We start from the raw sequence: 10815 nt of genomic DNA, 5'->3' as shown, positions 1-10815 counted from the left end.
ATGCAGCCAGAATTTCCATTTCAAAGACATGCTGATGTGTCCTTTGAGGGAAATAGGTTATAGTCAGCTCACCTCTACTCTTGCCTCACCTCCTGCTGCAGTGGAGTGTAGATTATTGCTCTGGGAACTGAGCAGAAATGAGATCCAGGTCTATATATCAGCACATTTCACAGCACGGTGCATTTGCAACTTTCTCTTTAGCCTTCGTGATACCCGCTGAAAGCCACAAATCGAAGAAATCGAAGCCTAAACGGATGCACGTTGGGGACGAGGGTGGAGATAACCTGCTGTAACTCTTAAAATCGACAGCAACCAAATCTGCCAAGCGCCATTTCTCAGTTTCAGATGTAACCAGGGACAGCAGTGTCCCCCTGGGTCGAGCGGTAAGTGCGTAAGCCTGGCAACAATAGCCGCCATCTCGATTCCTGATCCCTGACACAGTCTTGTGCTCACCCAAAGGGACCAATCATTTTCAGCAGCCTGTCAGCCCATTAAGCTGCATATTTGTCCTGCTGGGTCAAAACAGGCCACATGTAACATCCCAGTTCAATCTTTGTACAGAGTATCATGTGTTCCTGATCTAGGATCAACAAATTTGTTGAAGTGATGAAATGACACAAAAAACTCCTCTCATTAATTTACTACTGTTACAATGCAATCGCCACCGTTACTAAAATAGCTTACCCTGCTACCGTCATCTTTTAAATATTTCATACTGTTTATCACATGACTGGGTGTCTATATTAAAAAAAACATTTTTGTGATGCATATTCCAGTTTACCTTTATAAACGCCATCATAAGTTTAATTATACGAGACTTAAGCTGTAATTATAGTTTACTTTTAGTTCCTTGGAGCCTCCACACCTTCTTGACCTCAGCCTCTGTGGCGTCCAACTCCTGGAACACATTAATGTTCTTTTTAAGGTCAAATTGTTCCAACAACCTCTGGAAAACAGTCACTGGAATGATGAAGTTGAGGTGGGGATAGGTCACTTTGGCAGCCAGGTCCCTTGTGTTGCTGGATACAATGCCTGCAAATAATAAAAACGTTCCTTTATAAATACGCCATTGCAGAAAACGCGATCAATGAGCATGCTCTTTAAATCCGTGAGTTTAGGTTAGTGGTGCTTACATGCCCCCTACTGATATGAAAGAGTTTAACAGTTTAAAGCGCACAGTTTCCTACCAAGGAGCTCTCCCGAGTCTCTCTGCACCACAGCGCCCCCACTGGCCCCTGACTGCACTGCACATGTGGTCTGAAGCATCACAAGTTGATCTTTAGATCTAATGGCTTTGGAGATGATGCCAGAGGTCAAGGATGGACCGCAGTAGGGACCCATACCGCCATACCCCACCACTACTGCAGAATCACCTGCAAAAACAAGTTGCCACTGATTAATTTCATTTAATTAACACGTGAAAAATGTAGAAAACGCGTGTGAAATCAAACCTTGATCAAATCTCTTGGCCATTCGAGGAATCACGACATCTGCAACAGAGTCTCTCATCTGAATTAAAGCCAAATCATAGGGTGAAGATGGTTTGGTGGAAAACAGCACATCCCCTATGATACCAAGAAATCTGTAAAAGCAAAACGGAAATCCATAATTATTTATTTGTTGTGATTAGCTATCCTCCTGATAGAGGCTAAGAAATCGATGTAACCCACCTGTGGTTATGATGGAACTTCAGGATGACCGTCAACCTCCCATTGACAACATGCCGACAGGTCATGACAAGCTGAGGGGTGACCGCAACTCCAGAACCCCAGACAGACCCGCTCTCCACCAGGCACACAGTGGGGTATTTCGCAACCCTTGACTCATGGATCATGGTGGACATGCAGAGGCTTGACTGCACAGGGCTGGGCCAAACATCCCACAGCAAACCCTGCAGGCTCCCGCAGCGGACGATGTTTCTGAATATCGACTGGACCGAGCAGACAAGAGTCAACCCTATCCACTCATTTGCCTTCCAACAAAAAGGAGACACTATGACCCCAATTAGATGCACGTCGGTGCTTTTCACCACAAACACTCCTCCTCCCTCAGTGCCTGGTAAACACCTGGCATCTGTGAGGATGACGGCATTGTCCTCCCCAGTGAGGTTACTGACGATACCTCTACTGAGGGTGCTGATGAACAGATCGAGGCAGAGAGAGCCAAAAGGTGAGCCACAGGCAAGGACCGGGTCACCCTTTTGGAGAGAAGAACAGCTCTGCCAGGGAATAGACTCTGATCTGAGGCCATCTACTTTTTCACGTGTCTTGAGGATTGCAAACCAGCTGAGGAACCGGGCATCTCTCATCAGCTCCCTGTCCTCCTCATCACCATGGAAACGCCAATGGTCAGCTTCTTGGAAAAGTGTCTGGAATGCCTCTTCGAACTCCAAGCAGTTAAAAAGCGCCACCAATTGGGCTGAAACCTCCCTGTTGTGAGCTGGTTTGCTCCCTGGGGGGTACAATTCTACAGGGTGGCTTACGTCGGGAAAGATAACACGGATTTTAAGTTTTTTACTGAAGCTGCGAGGCAATAAGAAAGTATGTTCCGCTGAGAGTTGGTCAGGGTCGGTGACAAAACGGGAGAACGGAAGACCAGTACATATGATGGTTCCAGTTTGAGGATGGACGACAACCCCGCTGCAGCTTTGTGATGTTTGGGTTGAAAAAGCTTCATTTAAAGTCACTACACAGCAGCACTTCTCTACCTCTTTTAACTCCATGCTGACAAGAGAAACGAACTTTACCCTTTTGATACGTCTTCAAAACATTGGACAGTCGTTGTAAAACATCACATTAAATGCATTTGCGAAAATAACGCGGTGGTAATTCTGGTCTGAGAAACTAATCTTTTTTTTAAAAAAAAAAGTCTTAAATACCAACCAAATCGCTGTTACCGAACTATGCTAACAGCCAACTTCCTGGTCGAGTCTGATTGGTCTACGATTCCGAAGGGCTGATCTGATTGGTTGAAATGTAGATTAAATAAATCTCGTAGCCAATCAGAAACTGGTAGGTGTTGCACACTGTTGCGTAGTTTCCGTGTGTACTTTAAGACCTTTCTGTCTCCACTTGTATTTATATTTTATATTCTAATAAGTTAAAAGTATTATAAGCACTTACTGGTTAATGTTTTGATGTCACAATGTCCTTTTACATGCAGAATTTCCCTCCTAACCTTTAAAAACGAACAAAACATTTTTAATTTATATTTTATTCAAAAATGTAATAATACCTCCTTTAAAAAGGACACTCCTCTGTAGCAGATACATTCCTTAAGTGGCCGGTTGTAACAGGAAGAACAGCCAATTCTTTTGAAAAGAATAAATACAATATAAAGCACATTTATATAAATTATTCTATTGTATCACACTCTGAGGTAATTCCATGCATATATTGTGACTGTTTGTAGGCACCACACAAGTACTCTCATAATTCCACTTCATGAGCAGACACAAATCATTAAGTACTCAAGTCATTTCACAGCAATTTACAGTTGTGAAACCATGTATGGATTATGTAAATATTTCTGTGAGCGTCCATTCTCTCTGTTGGTGTAGTTAATAATTCGAAGCTGCTGTGTTCTATGGCATTAAATAGCCTTCGGCTGGGAAATACTAAAACTGGAATAGAAATATATCTTTGTCCATAGCCGATACTATTTTAATTTTCAAGATGAAACACCCCATTATTGGAAAATATTAATGCTGCTCTGTTTAGTTGAAGAAAATACATTTTAAAAATGCATTCACCTCAACCAAGGAAGGAGAATTTATGCAAAAAAAAAAGAAAGTGTAAACTAAATTGACCGTCACTGTAATCCTACACCAGCAGCTAAATATAAACCAGGTCAGAACCAGTTCAAAGTGATGACATGGTTCGTACAGTAGACAAACTGGTGAAATATACATTCTGAATAACTCAGTCTTAAGGATCCAAACCTTAAACTTGGACTGAGAGTGTTTGATTCATATTGGCGTCTTTGACTGCATAAAAAAAATGAAAGATATACAAGAAACACTACATGAAAATCTTATCTTGTGTGCACCTTCAATACTAGATATTTAACCAAACCAAATTTCTATGTATCAGGTAGTCTTGTGTGCAAAGTCAGCACAGTAAACCCTAAGGTTATCAGAACAAACAGTGATTGCTCAATATAATTAATCGATATACTGAGAGAGCCAGCGGAAACCCTCGCCGTATCCTTGTCTCTTCAGCACGCTGCACATGAAAACTTCCATTGGCCTCAAATTCAGCTCTGTTAGTGACACTTTACCCTAAGGGGGAAACAAAAACGCTTTCAAAATACACATTTTAACGCACATCCCAAAACTTTGCTCAGATATCTGGAGCATAATTGCAGTATTGTAAATCTGAGCTTTGTGCATTCTGCAGGGCTGTACAAAAGCACACATTACTGCAAACGCATGAGAAAAGGCTTAAAATTACACAATCCAGTCATTATGTGGAGCATTCATTACTTTTCCAGTTGTGTGTCCATGTAGACCGAGCATTCCCCTTAATGCGTCCTCGCCAATGGCCTCTGGACGGTCTATTTTGTTCCCCAGGATGAGAACTGGGATATTTGAGATGGTTTCATCTGTTAATAATGCCTGCAGACAGGGAGTGTAATAAATTTACAGAACGGGTCATATCACTAAGACCAAAGAAGAGCTTTGTCTCGACTTGCTAAGATTAAAACGATTATCTCACATCGAGTTCAACTTTAGCCTCCGCTAGTCGCTCATGATCAGCACAGTCCACCATGTAGACGATACCATTGATAGCAGGTAGGTAGTTTTTCCAGATCCTGCGGGCTGTGGAGGTAACAGAGGTTAAGCTGTAAGTGTTATCTCTCTGTTTACCAAAGTGCCTTTTTCTTGTGTCCACCTTGTGTGTGACCTCCGAGGTCAAACGTGGTAAAGGTCATCCCAGCTATGGTCAGCTCCTCTGATGCTGAGAACAACAGAAACAGAAACAGCCTGTAAATAGGAAATTAAATGGGAAAACGTTCATAATCTCTGGTCGTACTTGGATGAAGAGTGGGAACGTGCTGTCCTAGCCGGTCATCTCTGAGCATGTGTAGGAGGGTTGTTTTCCCAGCGTTGTCCAATCCAAGGAACACCAGCTTCCCAGTCTTCTTGTATAAACCTGTCAATCGACACAGACCTGAGCTCGATGTATCATAAACAATTTCATCCTAATATTTACAAAGAAAATGACTGGGAGACCCTACAGTATTCCCGCAATGGGAGGATTTCTGTTATTGTATAAACATTTTGACAATACATCTAATAATGTGTTATTATCATTAATTTAAGGTGTTGGGAAAATTTGTGGAGAATACCCAACAGCTGCAGGACACTGCTGACGCTCCTGTAGATCCAATTAAATATAAACGACATTTCTCTCGGGTGCCTGAGAAAAAAAAGATGATAGAAGCGCATTAAGAGATTTGGACACATTAATGGAGAACAGAAATGGAGCCTCTCCTATGTGTTGATGAGGGACTTGGACCAGACCTCACGCATCACCGAGAATCCACTGAATGAGAGTGAGGAACACATTACAGAACCCTCTACCAAAGGTCACCGTTAATCACGTTCCTGCTCCTGATGCTGGATTACTCTGCTGGTATGTGCAGACCATAATCACACAAGCTGCAAAGTACAGCGTTTGGAGTTTTCCTAGCTCCTTCTGGGAGCCCTTCGCTTGCTCAAGCTGACCCTCCTCGGACTATTTATATGATGGTTGTGGGTAGGACACTTGATCTGAGCCCCCTGCTTCCCCCTCACTCACACACACCTGTCACTCCCAGAGTCACAATATGTTTGTCGCAGCCTTCAGTAGCAAAATCTTTGTGAAATTACATCTTAAATTGCCCGTGCCATCTAATTCCAGGTGTAGTGAGTGTAATTCCGACCCTCTTCACTGGACTAAATGGCATAAAAATATTGTTGACTAGGCTAACCCGTTCGAAACAAAGCGGACTTGGTTTAAGTCTCAAAATATCCTTACAAAAACAAACACCAGCGTAATTGCTGAGCTTGACAACTGCAGTGAATTTCCAGTGATTTCACTCACATGTAGCTAGCCGCCAGGTAACAATGAACTTAGTAAACAACCCGAGCGCAGGAAAGAAAATACCAATCAAGGGCACGGCTCCACAAGCCGAAAATTAACTTTTTGGTGATTTAAATTCGGGAAAAGAAATAAAACATATAACTTGGCGGTTTACCTCCGATTAGTGTACACACGGACCTCCGTCAGATGGGTTCTGGTGCAGTTTCCAACCACCAAGTTTGACAGTTGACCGGAAATACGTCATCACCTGAGTTATTAATGTCTTTGATGTGCTTTGAGTATTTATACACGGTGGAAGACAATTACTGATCGTTCAGAAAATAAAAATCATCAAATACCCATCACACTGTTTTCAAAGTATTTACTTGCCGCTTTTTAATTTTAAATAAATAAATAGCACTGGATTTTGGCCAGTCCAAGCTCTATATTTTCGGATAAGTGTAATTTGCATATGAAAATAATACAGAGGTGCCTCAAATTATTCCTTTAGTAACTGATCAATGTGGCATCATGTTTTAGGACCGCTTTTTGTTTAACAATAAATTTTCGACAATGAATTTAACAATGAACTTTTTTGCTCGTTAATTCGACATCACCTTTTGTTTGTTTTTTGAGAAAGTGCCATTTTTAACGATTTTAAGAGGCAACAGTTGGAAAATGAATTAGCAAGGTAGTTCTGCGCACCCCCGCTAGATGGCAGCATTACACCAAAGGCTGAACTGTCACATCTAACGTCTGCAGATCAGACGTGTAAGACAATCGTTTAATTTTATTTCTTAGAGTAGAATCAATAAACAGAACAGTCATTCTGATCATAACTTAAGTCACGAGGCTTTATTTAAGTAGTTTAGATGATCATACCAAATAAAATTGTTCAATCCAGCAAATCTCTGATGAGACCTTTGTTAACAATGAAAATACACTCTTCGGGAGCCTCTACTTTTATTTCACTTGAAATGTAATCATCGTTCAGTCTACCAATAAACATCCGACGCACAGCCAGTGGTCAGCTGCATCCCATGCTTCCATACAAACCACCTTCCAGTCATCCAGCCACCGGTGGCCCATTAACACCACTGAAGTCTTTACTTCTCGTAGTAAAACCATTTTTCAACTGCAAACAAAAAATATTAGTCAGCATCAGCGTGAATTCAACAATCTCCACATTTACATCAAGCACAGCAGTGATTACCTGATGATGGGATCGGTTCCTCTTTTCCACAAGGACATGTCTAAAAATAGAAACGCCAAATTATAAGGTAGAATGATGTGGGTTGAGTTGTAATTTCTTTTGAAACGCTTACTTCACAGACAGCTGTTTTGGCCTCATCCTCTGAGCAGCAGTAGGAACTGTCACCCTTTGACACGCACGTGTTCTTGCTGCATCACAAGATCATTTCTGGTCAGGACACCAAACATGTATACTGCCATTTCAAAGGATGTGTGTATTTAGCACAAAAAGAATGTACCAGTTTAGTTCACCAGCAGTGCAATTTTGGGAAATAAGAGCTTTCCAGAAGTTGTGAGTGCTCTTGATGACTTCAATGGCAAAGTCCTGAAACACACACAAAAAAACATGCACTTTATGAGTTTAATTCAGGGTAAAGTTGGTGGCGGTGGAGGTTTGACATGGGTGCGGTCGACATTCCCTTTTAATGTGTGTGAGATGGACCTCAGAGCATTTATCGCTGCACAAATCATGACAGTCACCTTATCTTTAAACTCCTCATCGAAGGCAAACTCGTTCTTTGGTTTCCCGTCAGGCACTTTGTACCACTTGAACCAGTCAACCGTGGCCTCCAGGTAACCGGGTTTCAGGCGCTTCACATCACTGATGTCTGACACACAGGTGAGAAAATGATTTAGCCATGAGCAACCACACATTCAGGAAGAGAAAAGTCTAAATCTTACTGTTCAGGTCTTTGGCTTCAGGGTCGTCCACATTGATAGCAATCACTTTCCAGTCTGTCTCGCCCTCATCAATCATGGCCAGGACGCCCAGAATCTTCACTTTGATTACATCGCCACGGGAACACACCTACGGAGGAGGGGTGTAGTTGTTAGCAGCCTTCGATCAAATCATGGCAGGTAAATAACCGAGGCTGAACCGTACCCTGCTGCCGATTTCACAGACGTCGATGGGGTCGTTGTCGCCGCAGCAACCGGTGTCTCCATCTTCGTGTGAAGGATCCTCCCATGTCTAAATTAGAAACATGAAAGTAAACAGAATATTTATGTAATGCACATTTTAAAACCATACTTATTGGAAAATCCTGAACAGCCGACCTGAGGAATGGCGCCATAATTCCATATGTAGCCTTTATGTGGGAAAACATTGGCAACGTATCGCAGTTTGCCCTTCTTTTCATCCTGCTTTATCGGGTTTAACAGGTCTTTTGTTGCGATCTGAAAAAAGATTATTCATGCATCACTTTTGAACACAATAGCCAGGATATTATTTCTGTTGTTTTTATTTTATGGGCTGTGGTTCCTCCTCTACCAGTCAGAGACACAGTACTGGTTTGACAGTTTAAAATCAGACGTTCCACAGCCTGCTGGGCATTTACGGAACTACTTCGTTTATAGTGATAAAATAAACATCAACTACTGTGAATTGACTGGAACCTTGAATTTTAGTACTGTAGAACGTGTTAAATGTTGTTGACTCCAAATGATCTGAGACCCATACCTCCATCTTTGCATTTGTCCATCTTGGTACCTCAACAACCATGTGGAATATGTTCTGTAGAGACAGGAGCCACTTCGGCATTATTAAGAATAAAGGGATACAGCTCAATATGGGTGATTTAAACGTATTAAAGGGGGGAATTATACTTTACCTGACTCTCATCAGCAAACATTGGTATGTCATGGAATGGTGAAATATACTTTCCTTGAGCATTTTCTGCAAAACAAGACAGATTGAACTGTTTAGCCTCCTCTCTTGTATCAGAAATGATAATCCTGGAGCAGCTTTATAACATTATTGTATCAAATTTGTCATAAATAGCTCATCACTGCTTCCTGCTTCCTGCTTCCTTGATGTGTGGCTGAAGGTTTATCTACTCTTTCTTCACTGCTAGCCTATCTCAAATCCCCTGAATGAGTCGCCAGCTCACTACAGGCATTTGGGTGTTTGGTACCTTTTTCAGGAGCCAAATAATATAAATTTTGAAAGAACAATTCATCCAAGGTAGAATCTGCAGTTCTATTGCTTGCAAGGACCACTATATCTCATTATACTATTTTAATGAAGCTACCGGTACTTATTCTGATAAACCTGAGCTTTTGGCTGCACAGTTTGTTGATTCAACATCAAGCAAATGGGTCTAGTTTTGATTTGAATGTAAAAGAGAAATGGATCTGTGAATAATCTTTCATAACAACCGAGGGTAGACAATAACCAACGGGTTTTCACTGATGTTCCTTCAAAACTAAAATCCAATCCTCCTTTATAAATCAGGGAGTGCTTATCATAATTTTTTTCCGTGTCAGTAAATATTCTCTATACTGGGAAAACATTAGTTAAAATGTAATTGACTGCAGGCTAATACTCGTTAATCTTAAGTGAAAAGGTTCAAGTGAAAGTGAAACCAGCAGAGCTACATAAGGTGTTCCTTCAATGGTCAGACAAGAATCACAGAAACACTCCCAACTGCCATGCACTTCCATGAAATGCCCAGTTTAAAAATAGATGCCCACACTTAAAAAATAAAGTCACAAGCAAAAGCTCAAAAATGAATTAGTGACACGTGGGAAACCGCGGTCCGCTTGTGGGGCGCAGAAACAAACAATGACTCATACATCGTTCCTACTCAGTTTTTACTTACTGAAGAACAAGCGGTAGCTCTTGGTGTTTGGCTTCCCCCTCTCTTCTACTGAAAAGCTCATGTTGGACTGCAAGTTTTACGGCGGTGACTGACTCCTTCTTGGATAAAGAATGGCGGCGGTAGGAAGTGAAGTGCATGCGGAAGTGCATGCGGAAGTGCATGCGCAGAATTGAACGACGCCTTCACTGAATGTCGAAAATTAGCAATGCTTTTACAACGCCGAGAACCTATTTATGAGAATCCAATGTTCTTTCAATCAAATTATGCATATATGTGCCATCCTTAACGGACGTCAGGGAATACTCGTCTTCTTTCGTTTTCTATGTTTGTATGAATAAATTACTGTAATCAGGTCACTTATTCAAACAGAGTGAGAAGGCAGGGGAACAGTGGTCAATCTACAAATGGGCTGAGGTGGCAAATTGTCTTAACAGCGTGGTATCTTATCAACGTATTTAATAAAACACAGAATCGCCATGTTTTCCTTCATTGTCATTCATCTTTGTCCCTAATGTCATCCATCTTTTCATCTTCTGCCTCACTCTACATTTGAATTTCTATCTATAGCATTCTCCTATTCTGTCCTGGTCTACACTTTCTCTCCTTTCACTTCAGTTTGGAAAAAATGTGAGATTATTCTTAACTTTTGTTTACATTTTTGCCTGGCATACAACTTTAGGGATCCGAAAACTCTGTTTAAAACCCAAATCTTGCATTACATTGTTTTTGCAATCTCTTTGATGTGGTGTGGATTTTATAGCATAGATTTTATAGTATTTGAAATACAAACAAAAATGGATTGAGCTCTGCGCACGAGCTAGTGTGTTTATATTACAGCTTTAAAAGTTTTTAGTCGTGCGCTCTGTAACTTATTGTCTTTGCCACAATCTAAATTAATT

At 41.3% G+C, this 10815-nt stretch overlaps 3 protein-coding genes across 4 annotated transcripts; all 3 read right to left on the bottom strand.

The window, feature by feature from the left end:
• Positions 1 to 624: 624 nt before the first annotated feature.
• tysnd1 (trypsin like peroxisomal matrix peptidase 1) lies at positions 625 to 2938 on the bottom strand. Its single transcript, XM_003964039.3, has 4 exons — positions 1671 to 2938; positions 1452 to 1582; positions 1188 to 1373; positions 625 to 1032 (listed from the first exon to the last, which is right to left on the bottom strand). The coding sequence occupies exons 1-4, from the start codon at positions 2720 to 2722 to the stop codon at positions 830 to 832; spliced, it is 1572 nt and encodes a 523-aa protein (XP_003964088.1). The 5' UTR covers positions 2723 to 2938; the 3' UTR covers positions 625 to 829.
• Positions 2939 to 3197: 259 nt separating this feature from the next.
• Positions 3198 to 6390, bottom strand: sar1ab (secretion associated, Ras related GTPase 1Ab). 2 transcript variants are annotated; one of them, XM_003964012.3, is made up of 7 exons: positions 6241 to 6390; positions 5350 to 5420; positions 5034 to 5153; positions 4893 to 4958; positions 4716 to 4819; positions 4484 to 4615; positions 3198 to 4279 (listed from the first exon to the last, which is right to left on the bottom strand). In XM_003964012.3, exons 2-7 carry the CDS (start codon positions 5405 to 5407, stop codon positions 4163 to 4165), a joined length of 597 nt encoding a protein of 198 aa, XP_003964061.1. In that variant the 5' UTR covers positions 5408 to 5420; positions 6241 to 6390; the 3' UTR covers positions 3198 to 4162. The 2 variants fall into 2 exon arrangements, with proteins under 2 accessions (XP_003964061.1, XP_029690574.1); XM_029834714.1 differs by lacking the exon at positions 6241 to 6390 and adding an exon at positions 6087 to 6173.
• A 506-nt stretch (positions 6391 to 6896) lies between these two features.
• On the bottom strand, positions 6897 to 10074 carry ppa1b (inorganic pyrophosphatase 1b). Its single transcript, XM_003964011.3, has 11 exons — positions 9917 to 10074; positions 8927 to 8991; positions 8776 to 8829; positions 8373 to 8492; positions 8200 to 8286; positions 7998 to 8124; positions 7797 to 7924; positions 7556 to 7641; positions 7391 to 7466; positions 7279 to 7318; positions 6897 to 7200 (listed from the first exon to the last, which is right to left on the bottom strand). Exons 1-11 carry the CDS (start codon positions 9975 to 9977, stop codon positions 7172 to 7174), a joined length of 873 nt encoding a protein of 290 aa, XP_003964060.1. The 5' UTR covers positions 9978 to 10074; the 3' UTR covers positions 6897 to 7171.
• Between the last annotated feature and the right edge of the window lie 741 nt (positions 10075 to 10815).

This window comes from Takifugu rubripes, chromosome 4 (genome assembly GCF_901000725.2).
Source record: "Takifugu rubripes chromosome 4, fTakRub1.2, whole genome shotgun sequence".
Lineage (NCBI taxonomy): Eukaryota > Metazoa > Chordata > Actinopteri > Tetraodontiformes > Tetraodontidae > Takifugu > Takifugu rubripes.
This window is presented reverse-complemented; position numbering and strand designations above follow the sequence as displayed.